The following is a 22,780-nucleotide window of genomic DNA, read 5'->3' as shown; positions in this document are numbered from 1 at the left end:
AATATAGACCCCCTATTTATAGCACTGGCGAGGCCTGTAACTCAGGGCTCGGCACAAACTTTCATTTAAACAACCACCCCTAGCAATCCACCGAGTGCACACTGACAGAGACAGGAGGAGCAGGGTGTGCTTGCGTGAATAAGAAAGAGTGGGAGATCAAGTCTGAGAGGCAAGAGAAGACAGAAAGCAGCGAGACAAAGAGCAAGAGACATAGCCGACAGTTTGAGTGATTCTGGTGGACAGTTTAGGGAAGAAAAAGAGAAAAGAGAAGAATTTATAAGGACTGAGTCCATGAGGAGTTGAAGTTGACTGACAGGACAACAAATTTGTCCACTTGTTTGGCACTGAGGGATTTTGCTGGAAGATTGATCTTTGGATATCAATTTTCAAAGAGGGCTGATTGGAGAAGACGTTACTTCACTTTGATATTTTGCTAAACTGGAAAAAGTAGTGAGGGAAGAAGCCAGCAAGCAAGGCAAGCAAGAGAAAACCAAGATTTCAAAGGTCATACACTGCAGCTTTTGAGTAAGACTCGATCATATTATTATTACATGAAACACATTTTGAAATCATCAGAAATCAACTGTTATTATTCTGCACAGAAATTAGACTCTTTTTACAAACTTGTGCAACCAAGAAGAAAGAAACCTATCAAAAAGATAGCTTCTTATCAAAGTTGACTGAAAGTCTTTTCTCATTTTAAGCTATTGAACAAACTTCTACATAACAATGTACACATGTAACCTGAGCTTAAACACGCTGCTGTAATTACAAAGCAAGGTCAGGAAAGAAATTACAGACATTTGTAATTAAGGACCATCTATAACAGGAAACCAAAAAAAGGGTGAGGTCTGCGCGAAAAAGACAGAGGAGGCCGCAAGGACACCAACACGGGCAACGGGAGATTAAGAATCTCACCAGCAACAACAGCTGCTTTAGAGGGACAACAGGCACCATGGATTCTCAAGGAGGACATTACCTCAACAAAGAAGCTGTGCTGTCCCCTTTAGGAATAGCCCGAATGTTCCAGCTACTGTTTGGCTGCACCATAATGGCCCTTGTGTCCCACAGCGCAGGCTACAGTGCCAATTATGGAATCTTCTGTATGTTTGTGTGGTGCTTCTGCTTTGCTGTCACACTGATTGTTTTCACCTTGGACATTACACGGCTCCACACTTGTATGCCGATTTCCTGGGATAACTTCACTGTGGCCTTTGCCATGCTGGCAACACTCATGTACATCACTGCCTCTGTGGTCTACCCCGTTTACTTCCTTCAGACAGAGGTTCCCGATGAGGAGTGGGAAGTCCAAATATACCGCATTGCTGTTACAGTCTGCTCTGCAGTCTGTTGCTTCCCCTACGCAACTGAGGTGTTCTTAACACGAGCCAAACCAGGGGCTGTGGTTGGATACATGGCCACTGTGTCTGGTCTGCTCAAGGTGGTCCAAGGTTTTGTGGCCTGCATCATTTTTGGGGCCCTGGCTAATGACAGTGAGTACAACCAATACATTGCCACCCAGTACTGCGTGGTGGTGTACAGCCTGTGCTTCTCTGTCACTGTGATAGTGGTCATACTGACGGTTTCTGGTAGGACCTCTGCCCTGCGCTTCCCATTTGATCGGTTTGTGGTCATCTACACCTTCTTTGCTGTGATCCTCTATCTCAGTACTACACTGATCTGGCCCATCTTCAGCTTCGACAGGAAGTATGGCAACACTACTCGTCCCGAGGACTGCCCACGAGGAGAATGTCCGTGGGATAGCAAGTTGGTTGTGGCCGTCTTTACTAACGTCAACTTAGTGTTGTATTTTGTAGATCTTGTTTACTCCCAGAGGATTCGCTTCATCTCTAGTTCTGCTGTCTGAAACCACCACCAACACCCACCAACAAGTTCAAGGACATATCCAGTTTGTTCTCCATACCCAGGTCTATGTGAAAGACTCAATGCCTTAAATCCACCATTTCACGGTGTTATGTAGCCAGTGTATAACACTTTTTTGTAATTAGCAGTATTATCTAGTTTTTATGTTACAGTATTCATCTAGTCCTGAACTTCTTCCTACCGTAGAGAACATGCACCATGGAGAAAATCTCAGCAACTCTGTCCACAGACGACTCTGGGAAATATATCCATCTCTCTAATACAGGCATCCATTTTATCTGGAATGGACCTAAAGAAGTGTCAGACCAGTGTTATGTCATTCAACCTTTCAGAGGCTTGGCAATTTATTTAATACTATTTATATAACAATAAACAGGGTGGAAATATATTTCCTAGATATGTTTAGTATCTGTTAGGTCAACAGTTTGCACTGAACATAGAATATGGTTTTGGCTTTCTAGCCACTTCGCTGTATTTTTTTTCCAGTTTAGATTATATCCCCCACATATGTTGAAGTTTATAAGGTTTTTTTTAATTTACTGAATGTTTTTGAAGGCTAATGTTTGACAGCAGTATTAGATTTGTTATTTTGTTGATACATTACATGTTGACCACAAGCACGAGTGTTAACATTCTTTTTCCCATGTTTGTACTCTGTTCTGTGTTTAATAAAATGTGTATGTTTTCGTTTGGCCTTCTTTCACTTGTTTGCATAAAGTAGGACTTAAATACACAGTGTTTTCCATGTTCTAGGGTAATTGGCTGCTACCAGTGAAACTATTTGTACAATTTCATGTTTTTTCTTTATACTTGGTAATTTAGCATAGAGTGGGATTTGCCAATACATAACATTTTTTTCTCTTTTTAAAAAATAAAGGTTTTCCAATGTGTTGATTGTTCATAAAATGCAGAAAGAAAGAAAAAAGATCAAGCAGCATATGCTAGTTTGTTTAGCCTACATGTAGTCTACAATTTTAGAGAAGCTGTTGAGTTAAATAAAAATGTTTATAAACATTAATGCCTAATAATGTAGGTTTTAATAATGTAGTTTAGAATGTTTAGCTTTAAAAAAAAAAAAAAAGCATTATAATGTTGCTTTTTGTTTTACTGATTTACTTTACTGCTAAAAATGGTAAAAGTGAACATTATTTTATTGTATGTTAATACACAATGTCGCAAAATAACTCTGCTATTTAAAAACAGAAAAACAACAATACCCCTCTATGTTATCGGCACAAATTTCGAGTCATACAGACAGGAAATACCGTTAATGTCGAATTAAAGTTAATGTTCTCAAATATGCTGTACCCTGTTATACTATATGCTTAAAATGAGGTAGTTTTACTGTTATTTCACCATGTTAATACAGAAAACACTTGCTAATGGCTGCCAGTAAGTCACTTTAATTCGACAAAAAGCTATGACCTGTCTGTATGACACAACTTTAATCATTACAACCACAATAAGCACAGTAACTACCTGCTACTGCTGAATAGCTAACAGATATAAACAGGTTTACCGACAGGATAATGAAGAAACTTAAGAGAAAAAACTGAAACGCCTAACTCGGAGTTACTACTTACATCAGTCTGTTAACTATGTTGCACTTTATCTGCTCAGAATATGTATGTTATGTCTGAGCGCCTCCATCTCGACATGTCTTTCCAAGCTTTTCGCCGGTAGATGCCAGTAAAGCGACTGCGTCTCCTAACCAGCTTTTCCTCTCAGCAGCACAGCCTGGTGCAATTTAAACCCCGCCTCAAAGTTAACGCTGCTGCCACTGCGATTGGTTGAAAATGTTACGCGTAGGCTAAGGATGAAAGCTCACTGGCTCACAAGCCTCGTCAATCAAATTCGTTTCTGGTCGCTGTTGCAGAAGCTACACCGCTAATCACCTGGGACACGTTGACAGAGTCGTAATTTCAGGTATTTATGAAGAGCTGGTATTGGTCTGTCTGTCAGCTTAGAGATTCTTCTGTTTGTTCATAAATGTAATGAATGGTAGCAGTATGGCTGCTGCCATCATGTGTCCAGGATTCGCCTTGCCCTCCCTCAGTGAATAATACGGAAGTAAGATTATGTTTGCGCTGCGTGTCGGAGCTGTAAAAATGGCACACGGCTCATCCTTTCTTGGTTCATCTGTCACTTGTAAGCCAAAACGTTAAATTTAATGTTTAAAATTTTGTGTACCTACAGGCAGAATGAGCGTGGGTTTCATAGGAGCGGGCCAGCTGGCCCACGCTCTGGTGAGAGGCTTCACGGCAGCAGGTAAATTTCGAAACATACCTTTAACCATATGTGCATTAATTTCATTTCATTTGTATTCTTGATGTATGTAGATTGCAATCAGGCACCGAAATGATTTCTGGATATTTTTTCCCCTCTTCAAGGCGTGATTGCCACGCACAAAATCACAGCCAGTTCTCCAGACACAGATCTCCCCACAGTGCAGCAACTACGGGTGCGTAGTCTGCTATATTAGTGACTCTGTGTAATTATGAATATGTATTTTACCTGTCTGAAGAACTACTAAAAGAAGTCCATTTGTACAGAAATTGGGTGTAAATTTCACTACCAGCAACAAGGAGACAGTGAACAGAACTGATGTTCTCTTCCTGGCTGTGAAGCCCCACATCATTCCTTTTGTCCTCGATGAGATTGGACCAGATATCGAAGACCGTCACCTTATTGTGTCCTGTGCTGCAGGGGTCCGAATCAGTTCCATAGAGAAGGCAAGTCATAGCCCGTAGTGTTTACATGTTGTGTGTTTTATGGTGGGAAACTTACAAACTAAACACATTTAAGGCCCCCCCCCCCCTTCCTATTCAAGCTGCTTGTTACACTAGTTTGAATAAGTCAATTGGTGTAAATATAGTAATTATCTACTAGTATTTGTAGTGACATGGTATGGTGCATTGTAGGAGTTGGTGTGTACCCTGCTTGTATGAACACTAGATCACTTAATTATAGTACTACTTTTAAAACATTATGGTAATGCAAATCATAATCCAGATGATTATGATTTTAACACACTTAAGATATACTATGAGAGGGTTTAGACGCATAACTTAAAGTCTTATAAATGCTATTGATTCATATTTTTCAGTGCTCACATCGCCTATACATACATCTAATCTGTTTTTGCTTGCTGTATCCATCCATTATAAGAAACTTTAAACTGGTACTTTCATTCATCATCCCTTCAAATGAAGTCACTGAATTAGCGCATTGCTCCTTTTTGTAGAAGCTGCAGCAGTATCGCACTTCTCCAAAGGTCATACGTTGCATGACCAATACTCCAGTGGTAGTCCGTGAAGGGGCCACTGTCTATGCTACAGGAAGCTACGCAGATGTGGAGGATGGAAAGCTCCTGGAGCAGCTGATGGCCAGTGTCGGCTACTGCACCGAGGTGGAAGAGGACCTGATTGATGCAGTCACTGGCCTAAGCGGCAGCGGCCCTGCTTATGTGAGTCAGTTCTACCTATCAGTGTGTTTTGCAAATCTGCCGTAGCTGCAGCATTTGTGAAAAACGTGCCCTCTGGCTTGTTGCCCTCTGTCCATCATAGTAACGTTGATGATGGTGACCTTGCAGGCTTTCACAGCTGTAGATGCGCTTGCTGATGGTGGTGTGAAAATGGGCCTGAACAGGAGATTGGCTGTACGCCTTGGAGCCCAAGCACTGCTGGTATGTCCGTTATAGATGGAGTATATACTTTTTTTTTTTTAGGTTTTGATCCTGGTTTGATGTTGCTGTGTTTCTGTATACCCCTAGTGCCTATGAGTTGAGTTTAAAAGAATACTGTTCAATTATGTGTGACCTGCAGCTTGTCCTGTCCCATTGTGCACATTGACACAGTCTGAATGTTCATTATCACGTGGCGTATTTTATGCGATCAATCAGTGGCGCTTCCTTTGTGTTTCTTCAAAGGGGGCTGCTCGGATGCTGTTAGACTCGGAGCAACACCCTGGGCAGCTCAAGGACAATGTGTGTTCACCAGGGGGCGCCACAATCCACGCCCTACATGTTATGGAGAGTGGTGGCTTCCGCAGCCTGCTAATCAATGCTGTGGAGGCTTCTTGCGTTAGGACGAGGTAGGTTGGCGAGAGAGGTGTTCAACAAACAGACAAACATTTTTGTCGTTCCTGTCATAAGACACAAAAGAAAAGCAATTCACTCAATTGCTCAAAGGGTGACAATTTTTTTTAAAGTTTATTATTCAGACAGCAGATGGAGCTATGTATGTACAAATCATTTTAAATTGTGGCTTCTCTGGTTACATATCACCTAGTGTTGAAGTTATTACTACACTGATTTATTATGCTGTGATTAATATGTATTATCCATTCTAACTTGTATATTTATCTTCTTTTGTTTCTGCTTTTTTTTATATTTCAAAAAAGGGAACTTCAGTATTTGGCTGACCAGGAGAAGATTTCCCCTGCTGCCATAAAGAAGACAACTCTGGACCAAGTGCTGCAGCAACCGGGAGTCACTTCAGACGCTGTTGGAGTCAGATCTCGTGGGATCAGTATGTTCAACAGCAGCAGCAGCACCAGCTCCAGGACCAAAAAGAAATAAAATAACCTGTCAGGTGGAGAAACTGCAAACTTGAATACAACTTGTCATATCACTGATGATCCGGCTATATGCTACAACCACTACTGCCGGGTAGTTGTTGACCTAAGTAAGTAAATCACCTAAAATATGAGGTGAGACTTAACAAGAGAAAGATTTCAAGCGATAATAGCTTCCCTTTGTAAGAAAATCTCCATTTCCGTTACCATGAAATGCTTTTTTTCTTTTTTTATATCCCTGTTCCTGGTGTTTTAGTTGACTCATGGAATAAAAATGCTTCTCTGGCTTCCTAAACCTTGTTTCTGATGATCGTGTTTCATGCCAAAGAGGTTCACTTCACAACTGTTTTTTTTTTTTTCCTCGAGGTGATATCCCATTGCAGCTTGTATTGTACGGTGTACCAAAATCATGTTTTGCAATACTACAGATATTGATAAAATGCTATATTTTGTACTCCAAATGAGTGTATTTTCAAAATAGTTTATTATTAAATGTAGACATTTAACTAATTTTGTGGTTGTGATTTATTTGTGCCAGTGCTCACAGTGCCAGCAGTGCTGATTCTAAGTCACAACAGGAAGTATAAGAAACAATGTAACAAAGGATGCTGTATTCTTAGTTATCATTTTCCCCCCTTGCGAGCAAAGAAAATCTTTCATGAATGGAGGCACGTGACCAAACACGATGACGTCTGGCTTCGGTACAAGAGAAAGGAATCAACAAGGAGAGCACGAGCAGGCGTTTGGAAGCGCCGTCGCTTCTGTCAGTGGAGCCGAAATTCAGCTGTGCCTCGGATGTTAGGTTTTAGAAGAGCACTTTAACAGCTACAACTTCGGAGGGGCGTCGTTTTGAAGTCAGGTGGGCCCGTAAAGCAAACAGAGCTGCTGCTGCTGCTGCTGTTGTTATGCTGAGTGTGCATGCCTTCGCCTCGCCGCTGTCAAGCTGGCCGAGGCTAGCTTAGTGGGTTAGCATAGCTAGCCTCCTGGTAAAGTTAGCCTTTCTCACATCAGAAACATTTCAAACTAAAGTGCCCTGATTATCCAAGTGGTCAGCACACGTTTTGACACAGCTCGGGGGTTTATTTTGAAAGTTTCCACATGAAATGCTCGGTTGTAACCGAGAACATTAGTGCTCCTACTACGGTGAGATGGCAGCTAATCTTTTACACACGCGCGCGCGAGCTGAGAATTAAACGTGTCAATCTGATTTTCATGTAGTAGAGAGCGGAGGGGGGGCTGCCAGCCAGCCATTTCGCGCTTGAGGGGTAACTCCCCCTCCCTGAGCTGTGGATTCGCTCTCGCTGCTGTATTGCTACAAATAGTAGAAAGACTGAGCACACGGGGATTTCCTCGCTTGCTTGTTTTGTAGGCGGGGAGTTGTTTGCCACTTTTTTTTTTTCACGAGCAGTCGCTGAGAGGCTGGAGACGAGAAGAGTCGTGGAATGTCAAAAACCGTGCGACCCTGTGTTAGGTCGCTTCTTTTTCCTTTCTTTTGCGTTTAAATAAATAGTTTGCGAGGGACGCGTTGGTGTCCGCTGTGCCGCTACGCTTTCTTTTGGTGGTTTGTCAACTCATGCGCTTCTTGCTGCTCAAACCTGCTGCTTCATCACCTCGTTGTGGAGGAAAAAAAGGAGCAAGCGCGAGCCGAGCCAGCGGTTTAGCGAGACCAGGTTGGTTGTGTTATTCTCTCGTGACATTTCTGTCATAGACGCGGTTGTGATTGTCAGATCTGAGAAATGTGTTGTTTTTATTCTGCGCGGATCTTTGATTTTTTTTCTTTTCTTTTTAATAAATGCATTGATTTTTAATCTTCCAGGAAATGCTCTCAGACCAATCGTTTCGAACTGAATTGCTTCACCTGAAGTGACAATTCATTTAACCACTAGTTAAATTGTAACAATGGCAGAGCCAAATCAAACCAGCCGCCCTTGGCTTTAATGCCACAGCCAAGCAGTTAACAACACAGCATTGTTTTATTGTCAGAGCCTGCAAACAAGTAGCGGTATTTTATATCATGCTGAATCATCACAATGATGTATTTAGACGTTCTCAGAATCCACCCCGAAATATGGCACCACCGGACAAAGGTCTGCTCGCTTGATAAGGGTCGATGTTTATCACTAAGCCACCGTTATTAGGGAGATGGATCGAAATGGTGCTGATCTTTCCTGCAAGTCAGTCAAGCCATGAGCATCAAGTGATGACCATCATGCATTTATCAATAGCCTCATCTACATTCATCTGAGAATGTGCATTTTTATGGCAGCACTGTCATAATGTACATCAACAAACAGGCTGCGAGTATATTTAGACTAAGTGCTTAGGTGTCAACTGCGATGTCAGATCCATTTAAAAAAAATGCACGATAAGCAGATATTATGCGTGTGTTGCTATTATATAGCCCTGCAATGAGTGGATGCTTAAACTAGGTCAGGTGTAATTATATGATGTATAGGAAGTTAAAAAAAAAATACACCACCCAAATCAGGGTAGTGTTTGAAACATCTCTATAAAATGGTAAATGTGGCATTCTGTAAATGCCCTTTCGTCTTTGTTGCTGAGCAGTGATTAAATGCTATAGAGAACCAGCTTTTTTCTGTTATCATTTAATGCAGCGTAACACGTCATTTCTCTAATTTTGGGTTGGCAGATGCCTTTGTTTCCCTATGTGTGACATGATGAAATTTGCTGCCTATTAGAGTGCACACTTATGGAGGGCGCAGGTAATGAATTATCCATGGAGAGTGTGTGCAATTTGAAAAGTCACCTTGGAAACTGTTGAGCCCATATAGGCAGGGCTAAACAGATAGAAGTTGCCCATTCTTGCTCAGATACCCAACTTATTTCATCATCTCTGTTCATGCGAGCAGGGCATTGAAGTGTGTTTAGCAGACAGGCCAGCCCCACATCAGAAGCCCGGCTTTGCAATAAAGCGTAATGCTCATCTCTGCCTTTCTCTGCAGGTAACAAGAACAGATGATGGTCCATATAAGAGCCCGGTGGGGCTGGCTGTGGCGTGTGGATGGAGGCAGGGAGTGGTGTAGATCAGTGCTTAGATTTATCTTTTCTTTCACTGAGGTAGCAAAGATAAAGCAAGGCTGGATACCATAGAGGTGAACTGAGTGCACAACTTATACCCAGTGGTGTTGCTCAGAATGGGCAGGCAGTGGAGGGTGGAAGAGGATATGTGAGGTTGACGAAACATGAGGCAAGACTTTACACTGCATAGAGTACAGTCTGGCCACCAACACCTCTGTATAGCCAACACAGCTGTGCCTTGGGAGTAGTTACGCCTATTCAGGACAATTTATAGCCTCCAGAAAGGAACACAAATGTGGGATTTGTCCACAAAAGTGCTGCTTAAGCTGCACAGGGCAATGGGAATGCCCGGAAGGAAGGGAGAAAAAGATCAATATATTCTCCCCCCCTTTTTTGCAATAGGGAGGGAATGTTGGTGATGAAACCTCTTGCAAGTGTAGTGCGGATTATGATTGCTTAGCATTGCGATATGCCCGCTCCACTTCTCAAAGTAGTACTTTCATCCAGTCAGAGTGTGTTTGATGAATTTCTGTTTGGAACTTACACTTGGCATGTTCATTACTGCTCTCTGTTTGTTCATAATTTAGAATAGTCAATATTAGACAGAACATGGTGAGCATGCACACAGAGCTGTGCGCTGGCCGCTGGTTTTTCATGTAACCTACTTTTATCTTGGCTAATTCGTGTGTGGGACACATCAGCTGTAAACTGACATTAATAACAAGCGAATTTTAGTCGTACCCGTGTAAGAAGCTAAGTCAAATTAAATTGGTGAGTCACTCTGCATCACTTTTATTGGATTTTCAAGAGTTTTAGGATATGTTCCAGTTGGGTGGATATATATATATATATATATATATGGACCTTTGTTTGAAGGTAAATGCTGTGTAGGCAGATAATTAAACTTTCATTAGTGCTCCCTACATTTGTATTTGAGGAACTTAACATTCTTTGCAAATGACTAATAGGTTCCTAAAAACGTGTACTTCATAAAATTACGCTAAATTATGCTCTACATACAGCAGAATTTAAAATTAACAGTCTGACAGTCCTTACCTGTGTTAAGCTGACAAAATGTTACTAATCTTACTTACAAATTGGAGGTCTTTATTTCTCCAATCACTCACTGTGATTGTGAACACAGTTACAAATGAAAAGTGACAAAAAGAAAATCAATGCAAGCTGTCCTTGGGCAGCCTCTTTTTCTAAATACAGCAGTCATTTATTTACTTCATGTCTTTTCAGATATTTATTCATTTTTAGCTCAAGCTCCTGTCCTACGCAGAGAAATCATATTTCACCATTTGTGGACAAATACGCTGGGTGCTTAGAGCATCAATTTAGCGACCTTTGCGGTATATAATAATCTTTTCAGCCATAAGATAATTTAGAAATCTTCTTTCTCCCCTTTCTTTATTGTTAAAATTGATAATTTCTTTAAGTATCACAAGCTTTAGTTTATGTGAGAATATGTGAGGAATGTCTAAGGAGGATTACAGTAAGGAACACTACTAGCTGTATGCGTGTTTACACTTTTAAGTTTTCATGTCTCGAAATATGTTAATTTTTTTAAATGGTGAAATTATGTTTTGTTTTTGTTTTCTTTATGGGACAATCATTAGCTGTGAGACGCCATCAAATATCTTGTAGACAGGGCTCATCAATCACTTACCAAAATTTGAAAAGAGCGGAGGCAGTCTTATTAATAGAAATTAGAATCTTTGATATTTCCAGGTAATGACTCTGCTCTCTCACTGCATTTGAATCAAAGCTCTCCACAGGAGAAAATGCACTGATCCGTGTTTGTTTTCTTCCCTTCTTTTTTTTTTTTGATGAAGCTGCTGAGATCTGTTTATTTTGACGTTTGTTTGGTTTTTTGTTTTGTTTTTTTATAGGAGAAGACTGTTTTAAATCATATTAGTGCATCAGTAGTAAGTAAAATAGCTCACATATTTGATATTCTTTTACTTGAAATGCATTGAAACGTATTGACCTGCTCTATCAATTCTGTGAGCAGCACAAAACTGTTGTGCTTGTGTTAGGTCAATGCAATATGCATTTAATATAAATTCAACCAGTGTAGTGAACCTCCTAGATATTTTGCCAGTGTGTGGGTTGCCTGCAACCCTTACTTCCTCTGCCAGTGCAAGGCTGAAGTATCAAGAGCTATTCTCTTCCTGTTTAATCAAGTCCTCCAGGCAGATACTGTGAAAGGCCAGTGAAGTCTCCTCTTCTGTCCTACTGGTTATACCAACAGAGCGGCTTCAGTAGATAGCAGCTGCTGAACATGGAAATAGATTTTTTTTTTTAATGTATCAAAACATTGGTTAGTACAAACAAGTCCCTTTAAATAAACCTCCCATTATCAGTGACTTAAGAAAATATACCATCCCTTTAGGGCAGTGATTCATATTTTCACTTTAAAAGACATGAACTGGATGCAAAAATCTGACATAAATGTGCCACATGCTATTCTTCATAGTATAGCCTACATGCGACTTTTTTTCTCGCTCTTTTTTTTTTTTTCCAAGGGAACTAGGTTACATAAAATCAGTTTATTTGTATTCATCAAACTCTCCTTTCTTTGCCTACAGTCTGCCTGGTTATCAGAAATGAGAAACGATAAGTGCCTGTGACTTTAATATCAGACAGGAAAAAAATTATTGGCAAATGTCTTTACTTTGTTGGCACAAATTTTACAAACATAGGAGAAGGAAATTCCACATATTTGACTATGGAAATGCAGTATTACCTTGAAGCCATTGTGCTGTATTAACATGATTTTTTTTCTTTTTTTCACATAAAATTTGGTCCTACTAAGAATCTAATTGGAGGGAACATAACAGATTTTTCCCTTCTTTAGATATACAGCAGGTACCAATTCTTTCTTACGTCTTTTCTCTCTCTCACATCTTTAATAACAGTATGTGTGAAAACTAAACCTCCAAAGCAGAGTCACTTAATCCTTATCCAATAATTTAGTGACTTAATGATTTAGTCATTTATATCATTGTGGATTTATTTTATTTTTTGTGTGGTTTGATGTTTTTTGGTTATCAGTGCTTCCTCTTTTTTAATAAAGGTCAAATTCAGGATGCTTCTGTTTATCTAATATGACAGTATTTGCCAACCAGAGCAGTGTGAGGTTGATGTACAGACATGGTCACGAATTAACATCCCCCCATGCACCAAATGTAGGTGGATTTTCTGTTTTGGTGAGTAAATCTTAGTGGACAGTCCCCCACGGTGGCATTTTTCATTCTTTTTTTTTTTTTTTCTTTTTCTTTTTTCTCCAAACCAAAATTAAAGCGATGCTTAAGGTCTCTCCTGTGTTTTGGGATCACTCATATGCTTCTGTCTTCCTCCCTCTCTGTCAAAGTTTGACACTTACACACACCCACACACAGCTTTCCCCCCCCACCAGTATTCCACAAAGACCTGACCCTGACATTTTTGTATAACCCTAACTATCTAACCAATCGTCTAATCATAACTCAGAATAAGGCTGGGCTTTGCAGTCTTTTTGAACAGGAGCCTAAATTCTTAGATTCGTGCAAAAGACGAAGCATTAGAAAGCGATTACATTGTTGAGGAGATTGATGTGAAAAGTTTAGAATTTTTTTTACTATTCATGCTTGACTTGATTAGCCCCTGATAAATATATTAAATGTTTGTCACTTGACGCTGCGTCTCAACAAAATATTTAGAAACACGTATAGAATATATGAACGAAGGTCGATTTATTATTTTAGCAGATTAAAAGCACACTTGGCCAGTGAGTTCAAGTAAATTTCAGACACTGTTAACAGACTTTTGCAGGAGCAGTTTAACCTACGCTCTAGGGGTCAGTTAATACGGGAAGCTGGCAATTTTGGTTAGTTGCTATTTCAGCATTGCCCAGAACGTCTGCTGGTCAAAAGCACTGGCTTAGTATTTCCCCTCTACTACAAGCATATCACATTTCCCTCTGAAAGCTGCTGAATGATTTCCCCTCTCCCTCTTTTTGTCACTCTTATTTCACGCTCTGAATACTTAGTAGTTAATAGCTTCCCTCCCCTCTTCCCGTCGTACCTTTCTCAGACGCACTCGCACACTGTTTTCTGCACACACAAGTTCATACCACTCTTCCAGTATCTCTTCCAGAGCTATCAGAGGAGTCTGATTTTTAATTTGCAGTTAAATGGCGCCCGACACATGCAGCTTGCTTGATAATTGACTTAGCTCAGCTGACGGGAGGAATGATTAGATCTGAATATCTAGGCGATCTTTTCAACTCTCTTAGAAGTGAGGGAGTAAGAGCAGAGGCTCTGATTAGGCATAAAGTCTTGAGATTGGCTGTACAGCGTGAAAATGTTGGCTCACTGCATTAAATATGTCAACCTGGAAAGAGTAAGTGGAAAATAATAAAGCCCAATCATAGAAAAGGACTGACATTTCTTTTATTTTTCAGGCACTTACCATGTGCTTTTCAGTTTCTTTGTCATTGCCATCATTCTGTTTCCTGGAAGGTCTGTGACAATGGACTGAGAGGCTATAGGTCTTATACATTATTGATCAGGGAAACTGAATAGGTGATCGTACTGACTTGACAGCCAGCACTCTCCTTTTGTTGTTTAGCTAATCATCAAAGATATGCAGAATTTGCAAAGACAATGAATTTGAAAATGGTGCTAAACATTCTATCACCCTTCTGTCGGGCCTAATTTACATCTGGGCCACAGCTCTAGTTATTCAGTCTTGTACAAACTGTGCAAATTTTCTTTACAAGTCCACACTGGTTTTAGAAAGGAAAAGAAATTAAATTGGGCATATGATCAAAATGAGCCACATCGTGGTCTCTTGGAGTGAAAATTGTTGAAATGTATTGTTTGGTGTGAGATGAAATTCAGCTGTTAGTTTCACAGAGCTCTGTTGCCATTGTTGGATGCTGCTTGTGTTTTTTTTCCCCCCCTGAACACAGTCTTTCATCAGCATGCACCTCCACCGTCTACTTTTATTCACTTCATTAGCAAGCTGCCAGTGCCCAGTGCTCGGACGCTTCTTTTCAAGAATTGATCATGACAAGTTAAATTTGTATGTGCTTGTGTGGTTTTGGTGATCTGTCACTGTGCGGATGTGCCATCCACTGTCCTGTCTCAGCAAACCCTGTACCCTGTTAGTCCTTCCCCAGCCGTGTTTAGTATTCAGAGAGCAGGCGCTGTCGTAATCTGGATTCCGAGGCAGGTTGCTGGGGTTTTTTGTTTGCTCTTATGGCCCTGATAATCTTGTTACACTGCTGTCAAGTGGAGCTGGCCCTCCCTGCAGCCCTGAACCACCATGTGTGCCACCTCCGGTACCAGAAATACACCCCCACCCCCTCCCCAACAGCCCACCGCCATTTTGAGACAGCCGTTGATGGAAGAGCCTTGGATGTATCCTTGAAGAATCACCTCCTGAGCATCTTTATTCAGCCTCCCACCCCCGCCCCGTCTCCCACCCCCACCTTAGGCGGCGAACGACAGTAATAAATATTCATCAGGGGGATGCAGTGTGTCAAAGCTGTAGCCTCGACTCCCCCTCAACAAAGAGTCCCCTGGCTAATGGTGTCCATCCTTGGCATCTCCCCTGGAGAGATCCTGCAGAGGGGACGAGATCATTAAAGGATGCCACAGGCTGAGGGCCGGACCTATCATGTCACATCAGCATTTATCGCACTAGAGTTGTTGGGGTTTTTTTTGTTTGTTTTTGTTTTTCTTGTAAACCCCCTTTCCCTTCTTCAGAGTCAACCTAATCCGACCCTACCTCTGCAAGCTGCACTGCATTGCTTCAGATGAACAAAGACCGCATTTGAAGGTTGGATGGGTTGCTCTCGTTGTGTTAGTTCAACTTCACAACTTCCTAATTGGCACCTTGGTTTTGGTCCTTGCTGAGATCAGGATTTATTTTTTCTCTCAACCTGTTCTTCTCAAGCTCCTCTAAATTTGTCGACCCTGCATTTTACATAAGGCTTCTCTGTTTTCTGTCTCTCTCTTTGTGTCTCTCTTTCGCTCTCTGTCTTTCTCTCTGTCTCTTTCTTTTTCTCTCTCACACATTCTCTTTCTCTCTGTGACCACACTCAGCGTTTTCTATTTCCTGTGGGTGTGATGTCTCTCCTCCACAAGCAATCAGCTCTGATTTGTCAGCGTTCTTCCAGGCGATTCATAAAAATTCAGCAAGCATCTACAAAAGACGTCTATGTCCCTGCACTTGCTCCCTACCTCCGATGCCCCCGCACTCTAAGCTGCAGCTTTCGCCTCCCGCTCCTTCGGCTAGAAACACAAAAGACGTGAAATCATTAACAGGAGCTAATATATTAGTGCAAGGAAGACATCAGTGTCTTTTGTTTTTAAATTGTGACTATCTCTCCATATAATTTTGTCAAATGCAAGGGCATTCTCCAACAGATCAGTGCACCAAGTCTGAAATTTCCCTGTCATTCTTTATGGGAAATTATAGGTGTGTTTTCCATTCTTTGCCTGTGTTTCTGTGTTTGTGTGAGCATGCCTCTTTGTCTCTGTGAGGTATGACAAGCCTGGTAGTGGAAGGGAGCAGCTGTGCATTGGACCTTGTCTGTGTTGTTCTGCCATGCCCTGTCATTGGTAGCCGTCTGTTGGCAGCAGCCTGTGCTGGAGGCTTGCAGCCTGGGTGAAGTCTTTCCACAGTGTCATATGGTGAGCTTTCAATGTGCCAAACCATGCCTACTATGTTACCCTACACAGATGTGTGACAGAATACGCCCCCTCAACTTGGACAGTGTGCCATCTCTCTGCATTTTCAAGATTCCAACTGGTTTTTGAACAATGTTGGGTCTAGGCTACTGAGGGGAAAATGATAGGCTTAATATAAAATTTGGAAGATGCAACCTTTTTTTTTCCTAGTCTCATCCCAGTAGCTATTAGTGTAGTACTTTCCTGTCTATTTGTCCATTATCTGTGCATCATCAGGCAGACCATTATCCCATTATGTTTTGCATCTGTGGTCCAAATGCTTACTGGAAATGAGTCACCACAAAGGCCAGTGAAAGGTACGTGTTACTATCAGACAGCTATTCATAGCCAGCCCATCAGGGATGAAAGTATCACATTTGAAAAGTCCTGTGCAGAGCGTGAAAAGCTTTTTATATGGGCATCTGTAGCGCAGAGAAACATTTCTGTTTTTATAAGAAGCCAGAGGACTTTTTTTTTTTTTTTTTTTTGAAGTGAAAGCATCAAGAATTCAAGTCACAGTCTGACCTCATGTTATGTCCCCAGCCTGTGTGATAGTGTCGTATTCAGGTCATTTTTAACAAGCGTCTGTCTCTCCCTGTTTGGCTCAGGTGACCGGTCCACCTGTAGCACCCTTTTGTTGCCATGGAAATATCCTGGCCATCTTAGTGCACTTTGGAGCTCCGACTCATCTGTTTTTCTTTTCTTCCCTCACTGAGCTTCTGTGCAGACGACATGAATTTCCCTGATGACTAGCTTAATGTGCACGCATGCTGCAAACTTCTGCACACGCTGACAGTAATTCTTTTTTACATTCTTTTGTTCAGATGCTTTCTTTCCTGTTTTGATGTGTTAAAGAAAAGTTCTAAGAGCTAGCATTTGTTTATGTGCTCAGTATAAACACACACTGCTGGGCTGTGTAAATCAGCTTACCGAGGCAATGTGCTGGCTGGGCTGGGCTGACTGTGGTGGGTGTCTGTGTTGCTGACACAGCATTTACTGTGTGTGGTGTAAAGCACTCAGGGCCACAGCTGTGTGTGCGTGTGTATGTGAGGACATACTTATCCTGTGACAGAGCTCACACGATGGAATTCACCTGACCTTCTGTCTGTCTTAATACCAGTAGGCTGGACTTCTCACCGACGCAGCTTCTCTTGGTGGTTCCCTCAATGCAGACATGACAGAAGAAACTGCAGTGCAGCCCTGTTGTTCTGGAGGGCTTTGCAGTAGTTACAGTGGGTTGCTTTTTCATTGATTTATAGGATTATAGTTGGACACAGGCCAAATCTAGACAGGTGTGACTGTCTAGACTGGATAGCTTAAAATCTGCCCCATGTACTTTTGTGAATGTGTGGTGTTTGAGGATGGATGCACTGTAGAAAGGCCCAGATCTGTTCTGTTTGGAAATGAGCCTATGTTACTTAAAACTTGTGTTGTTTTGGGTTTTGCTTTCCAAGAAATAATTTTGAATTGCTGCCAACCAATTAAATGTCATCTGGAAATACATACCGCAAAGTTATTTGTTCTTGTCATAAGTGCACGAACAGTCCAGGCACCAGTTTTTACAATTACTTAGAAGGAAGTCTGAAGTCCTTGACCCACTTTGTATTTTGTGTATTTAGTCATGTGGTTTCTTTTTTTGTTTTTGCTGTTGTTGTTATCAGAAAATACTTCAATGTGTATTTTGCAGAAAAAAATTAAGTTTCTTTTATAGTACTCTTGTTTCATATATTGTCTTTTCTTTTCACAGATCAACCGGTAGTACAGGTGGACGCTGCTCTCGTGGCATGACTACCACAAACAAGGGAAACAAGGCCTTAAAGGTAACCTGTGTGGCCAAATGTCTATGTATGTGTGTATATATATAATATTATATTTTTTTAATAAAAGGATCAGCACTAACTAATTTCCACGCACAGGTGAAGCGGGAGCCGGGGGAAAATGGCACCAGCCTAACAGATGACGAGCTGGTGACCATGTCGGTGCGGGAGCTGAACCAGCATTTACGGGGGATGTCAAAGGAAGAAATCCTGCAGCTGAAACAGCGGCGACGTACCCTGAAGAACCGGGGCTATGCTGCAAGCTGCCGAGTAAAGCGTGTCACCCAGAAGGAGGAGCTCGAAAAACAAAAGGCTCAGCTGCAGCAGGAAGTGGACAAGCTGGCTACAGAGAATGCCAGCATGAAGGTGGAGCTGGATGCTCTGCGTTCAAAGTACGAGGCCCTCCAGAGTTTTGCCAGGACTGTGGCCCGCAACCCTGTCACCTCAGCAAGGGGACCTATGGCTTCTGTCATAGGTCCCCTCATCCCCGGTAAAGTAGCTGCCACCAGCGTCATCACCATCGTCAAATCCAAAACGGAGGCTAGGTCGTAGTAGCAGAAAGGGCAGAAGAAAGATGTTTAAGGCTAAACTAGTCAGTGCATTGTAACATGGCACAGGAATGCCTGTGTGAGTTCTCAGTTTTAACCGTGGAGCTAACACTAAAAATATGCTTTCCAAATTCACTCTTACAGAACAACACACCAGTCTGGGTTTTTTTTGTTTTTTTTAACAGGCCTGTCACCAGGGTAATAAAAATCAAACTCTAGAATTTAGGACGATACAGTTGTCCCATAAACAAAGGAGAAATATTGCAATATTGAAACATTTAGAAAGTGGAAAATTGAAGAAGACTGCATCAAGTTTGCTTGTTTTGATTGAGATTTTTATGTCAGTTTTCCTAAAATCTGGCTCTTAAGTCTCTTCCGTCCTAAGAACTAGCATTGGTACAGTTTCACAGGTGGTCAAAACCAGTAAGAAAATAAATTGGATCCATTATTCCTCACAAGATCCACAGTACAGAGTGGGAGGAGGAAAAGCCAGCACATATCTCACTAAGAAGCCCTTTGCTTGTTATTATGCACTGACTTAAATTGGGATAACTGACAACTGGTCACAGACTCTTGGTCTTAATGCTACAGATGTCTTTGAAACAACCTGACAAACCCCAAACTCATAAATTAGTCCAATTTGTGATTCTGTTGGTCGTCTGTTGAGAATATAAGCATGAAATAATGCTCCCAAACATAGCATTCATTTCTGTTTATGGATCTGCGACAGGCTTCCGTGAACTTGTCATTTTCAAAATGACTGGTAGATGCAATAATAATATATATGTATGCACTGAAAATACAAAGAGGTCTTGCATATTTAGGTGGAAACGTTAAAAAAGATCAGCAGCACTTAATGATGTTGTTCCAGAGCTGAGTGCCATTCCAATATGACAAGATTCTTCTACAATATCTGAAAACCTGAATGTTATTACAGTAATATCCTCATGTTTTGTGGGGACGGTGAAATCCACAAACATTTTGAAACTTAATTTTTGCTCATAGAAGTAATATGTTGATTTTGTTTAAAAGATATATATTGCGTTTTTTTGTAATTACTTGTTGACAGGGCCGTCAGATATTTCCAAAAGAAAATCTTTACACGAGCTTTACTGTTTGAATTGTTAAGGTGTAGAAAACTTTGTCTAAAGTTGACTTCTTGGTTTTTATTACTAGGTAGATTACCTTCCATTGTTTATAGAAATACAGAAAAAGAAAACGTAAAAAAAAAAAAAATCCTGTGACATCTTTTTTGCAATTGTACCGAAAGTGGCTTACTATTAAAGTCTGATAGCTTTTTCTAGTGACTAGGCGCGTACTGTGGGGTAGCGCGTGATGTGATGTGTAAGTGACAAGTTGGCAGTGTCGTTCACTGTATAGATGTCAATGCTGTGCTATTTAAAACAAATCTGTAGAGCTAAACTAGATGGTGTAAACAAGGTCAATTGTCTTTGTGCGTATTGGCATCTGTGATATCCTCCGCTTCCTTGGTGTTAGTTACAAATCATATTGTCATTACGAGTTTACCACATTGAGCCACGAATGACAGAATTTGATGAAATGGCATTAGTGAACATAAAGTCAAAAGACTTTTTGAAGCATAAAGTGATAACTGAATAATGGTTGCATCTAGTGCTGGATGCCCTCTAAAAACATCCTCTGTAACCGGGAAGTAAAGGATTTTATTATTATTATTATTCCAGCAACATCACTGGTGTAAATTACATTGCAGGGATAGAGTGCCCTTAAACTCTATCTTTTAGAATTTACCTGTGGGCGTGCGGTTATCCTGCAAATGTTGTTGACAAACCTTGCACCTTGTCACGCTAGTAAAAATAAGATTTTGCTGCAAGGTTAACCTCAAAGAGGTATAGCATCACTCTTCTAAATCTACCCACTGGTCTTCAGATTGTCTGATTAAAAGCAGAAGGGTTTGGCTGAAGGTTTGTATGCACTAAGCTCCTGCTTGTTTTGCTCAGGACAAAACAGGTCACTTAAAATGAACAAACAATTCTAGATGAGAGGCAAGAAGGCGGGGATGGCAGCTCTGTTCTTTTTCTGTTTTTTTTTTTTCCTCCTTTTTTTCTAATAAGCATGTCATAAAGGGCTTCAATCCACACTCAGAAAGAGGCACAGTGCGACTATGTAGAATTACAATCAACAGCTGCCAGCGAGAGCTCCTTCTGTGCCAAGTGTTGCATCACTCTGCTGGTCCTCTAAAAGGAATTTAACACTGAAGCAGGTCTACACCTCAAGGTGAAAGTAGGTGTTTAATGACATTAACAGAATGCACTTCATCCAGATCTCCCTCTCCTGCTGGTCAGAACGTCTTAAAGTGTCGGCTGAGGTGTTAATCTGCAGCCGCTCGCAGACGATACGCCTCAGTGAAACTGCCCGAGATCTGAGTGCTGGTAATACTGTCCGTATCCTAGCCTCACTTTGTCAACATGCTTAGCTATCTGCATTGACTGGTTAACTGTGGGATAAAAATATATATTACCTGACTCTCGACATAGCCCAGTGTCAATGTTGGCGTCCTTATTGCTGTGGCAGTCTTGTGGAGTGAATCTTTTTTCGTGTCAAGTGTCTTTAAGGTGTTCGAGTGGCACTGTTGACCAATCTCTCGATCTCCTCTGGGGATGATTCTCTTTCTCTCACATACAGCTGTATAGTATGTAGCTACAGTAGGTATTAATGACCATTGTGAAAAAGTGACCCTTAATATGCAACTCAGTGGAAAGGTGTGAAAGAGTAGATGTAAGAGTAATCAATATTGTCAGAGTTTAGGTCTGTTCTTTAATCATTCTTGATGTTTTGTAGATTTTTATTTATTTATGTTTTTTCGCATCCCTCTGTGGGAGAGCAACTGGCCCTTGGTTAAAGCCGCTAACAAAGCTGTCAATGTTTTTAAAGGAAGCGTGACAGCTGCACTCAAGCCTTACTCAGTTACTCTGGTCTTCAATCACCTGAATACAAATCCATTAATTAAACTTGGATCTTAACTGAAATGAACTGCTATTATTTAGATATTTATGCACTAAATAATGTTGATGCTACGATGGATTCTGCCACAAGGGCCACTTGCAATATTTTTTTTTCCCTCTGTGTGTGTGTGTGTGTGTGTGTGTGTGTGTATGTGTGTGCGCGTTTGTGTACGGTTGAAGTTCCTCTGCTGCTACACCAGTCGTTAATGCTCATTGTTTTGCTGTAGCATCATCCACAACATTTCTGTTCTCATTATGTGTCGTGCGTGTGATTTTGAAATTGATCTTAACACTGTAATTTGTTCTGCAGATTTCCTTTTTAATTAGTTTTTGACTTTTTCTTGTTTTGTTTTTTGTTTGTTTGTTTTTTGTATTTGTTTGAGCAACATGTTAGAGGATAAATAGCAGCACTTGTGTGGCAGTTGATTTTTAATAGCTCTCAAGACATTGGCTTTTTTCATGAAGTTATGCTTTGTAAATGGTTGACTGTGCAGGTTTTTTTCCCTCTTCTCTATGGAGTGGGTCTGTGTTTCAAAGGTATACAAATCTGACTAAAGCGAGTAATACAAAGTTAATAATCTGTTTTGTTATTTTTCTGTATGGGTTGTAATAAAATATTGCAGTACTTTGTATGAAAACAGACAATAGTTAATTGTAACTATTTATAAATTAAATTATTGTACTTTTGCAATCTGTAGATAAGTACTATGTATTCATATATACAGTAACAACTGTGGATTTAAATGTGATTCTCTGAGGTGTCTAAGTTATTGATGTATATATTGTATGTTTGTTGATACAGCTTACTTTATTTTCTATAAGACCAATAAAATGTTTTGGAAAAGGGTTTTCAGCACTACTACTCTGTCATTTAAGGCGTTTAAAAAGTGTCGAAATTAGGTTTTGTCATATTCTGTGGCGTCATTGACCCAGTTTGATACTTTTAAAAATAAACTGGCGGGGAAGGCTTTTTGCCATCCAGGGTGGGTTTTAGAAGACAGCGATCATTTAGATGGCACAATTTCTTTTTCTGTGATCCAAAAAAAGCCGTTGGGCGACCCACTTTGGCTAACCTCAGTGGACATATTTTTGGCCCGACACGAGTAAAACATTAGAGTCATGAAGGATGTCTAGGTGTGCTTGTCCTAGATTAGGAGGAGTAGTGAGTTAGTCATCTCAGCTCCCTATGGAGCTTCTAAATCCCCCCC

At 40.8% G+C, this 22,780-nt stretch overlaps 3 protein-coding genes across 5 annotated transcripts; all 3 read left to right on the top strand.

Moving 5' to 3' along the window:
- The first annotated feature begins 84 nt into the window (after nucleotides 1–84).
- Nucleotides 85–2,535, top strand: myadml2 (myeloid associated differentiation marker like 2). The gene has a single exon (XM_006791407.3). It carries the CDS (start codon nucleotides 956–958, stop codon nucleotides 1,865–1,867), a length of 912 nt encoding a protein of 303 aa, XP_006791470.2. The 5' UTR covers nucleotides 85–955; the 3' UTR covers nucleotides 1,868–2,535.
- Nucleotides 2,536–3,712: 1,177 nt separating this feature from the next.
- Nucleotides 3,713–6,953, top strand: pycr1a (pyrroline-5-carboxylate reductase 1a). 2 transcript variants are annotated; one of them, XM_006791408.3, is made up of 8 exons: nucleotides 3,713–3,810; nucleotides 4,081–4,152; nucleotides 4,275–4,345; nucleotides 4,437–4,616; nucleotides 5,129–5,350; nucleotides 5,477–5,569; nucleotides 5,813–5,976; nucleotides 6,286–6,953. In XM_006791408.3, the coding sequence occupies exons 2-8, from the start codon at nucleotides 4,086–4,088 to the stop codon at nucleotides 6,461–6,463; spliced, it is 975 nt and encodes a 324-aa protein (XP_006791471.2). In that variant the 5' UTR covers nucleotides 3,713–3,810; nucleotides 4,081–4,085; the 3' UTR covers nucleotides 6,464–6,953. The 2 variants fall into 2 exon arrangements, with proteins under 2 accessions (XP_006791471.2, XP_035763967.2); XM_035908074.2 differs by lacking the exon at nucleotides 5,477–5,569.
- Nucleotides 6,954–7,161: 208 nt separating this feature from the next.
- Nucleotides 7,162–22,413, top strand: LOC102795186 (transcription factor MafG). 2 transcript variants are annotated; one of them, XM_006791410.3, is made up of 3 exons: nucleotides 7,162–7,318; nucleotides 17,971–18,043; nucleotides 18,140–22,413. In XM_006791410.3, exons 2-3 carry the CDS (start codon nucleotides 18,008–18,010, stop codon nucleotides 18,590–18,592), a joined length of 489 nt encoding a protein of 162 aa, XP_006791473.1. In that variant the 5' UTR covers nucleotides 7,162–7,318; nucleotides 17,971–18,007; the 3' UTR covers nucleotides 18,593–22,413. The 2 variants fall into 2 exon arrangements, with proteins under 2 accessions (XP_006791473.1, XP_006791472.1); XM_006791409.3 differs by lacking the exon at nucleotides 7,162–7,318 and adding an exon at nucleotides 7,334–8,129.
- The last annotated feature ends 367 nt before the right edge of the window (nucleotides 22,414–22,780 follow it).

The sequence above is a fragment of the Neolamprologus brichardi genome, chromosome 4 (genome assembly GCF_056152115.1).
Source record: "Neolamprologus brichardi isolate AB-2024 chromosome 4, ASM5615211v1, whole genome shotgun sequence".
NCBI lineage: Eukaryota > Metazoa > Chordata > Actinopteri > Cichliformes > Cichlidae > Neolamprologus > Neolamprologus brichardi.
Note: the sequence above shows the minus strand (reverse complement) of the source record. Positions and strands in the feature narration are given on the sequence as shown.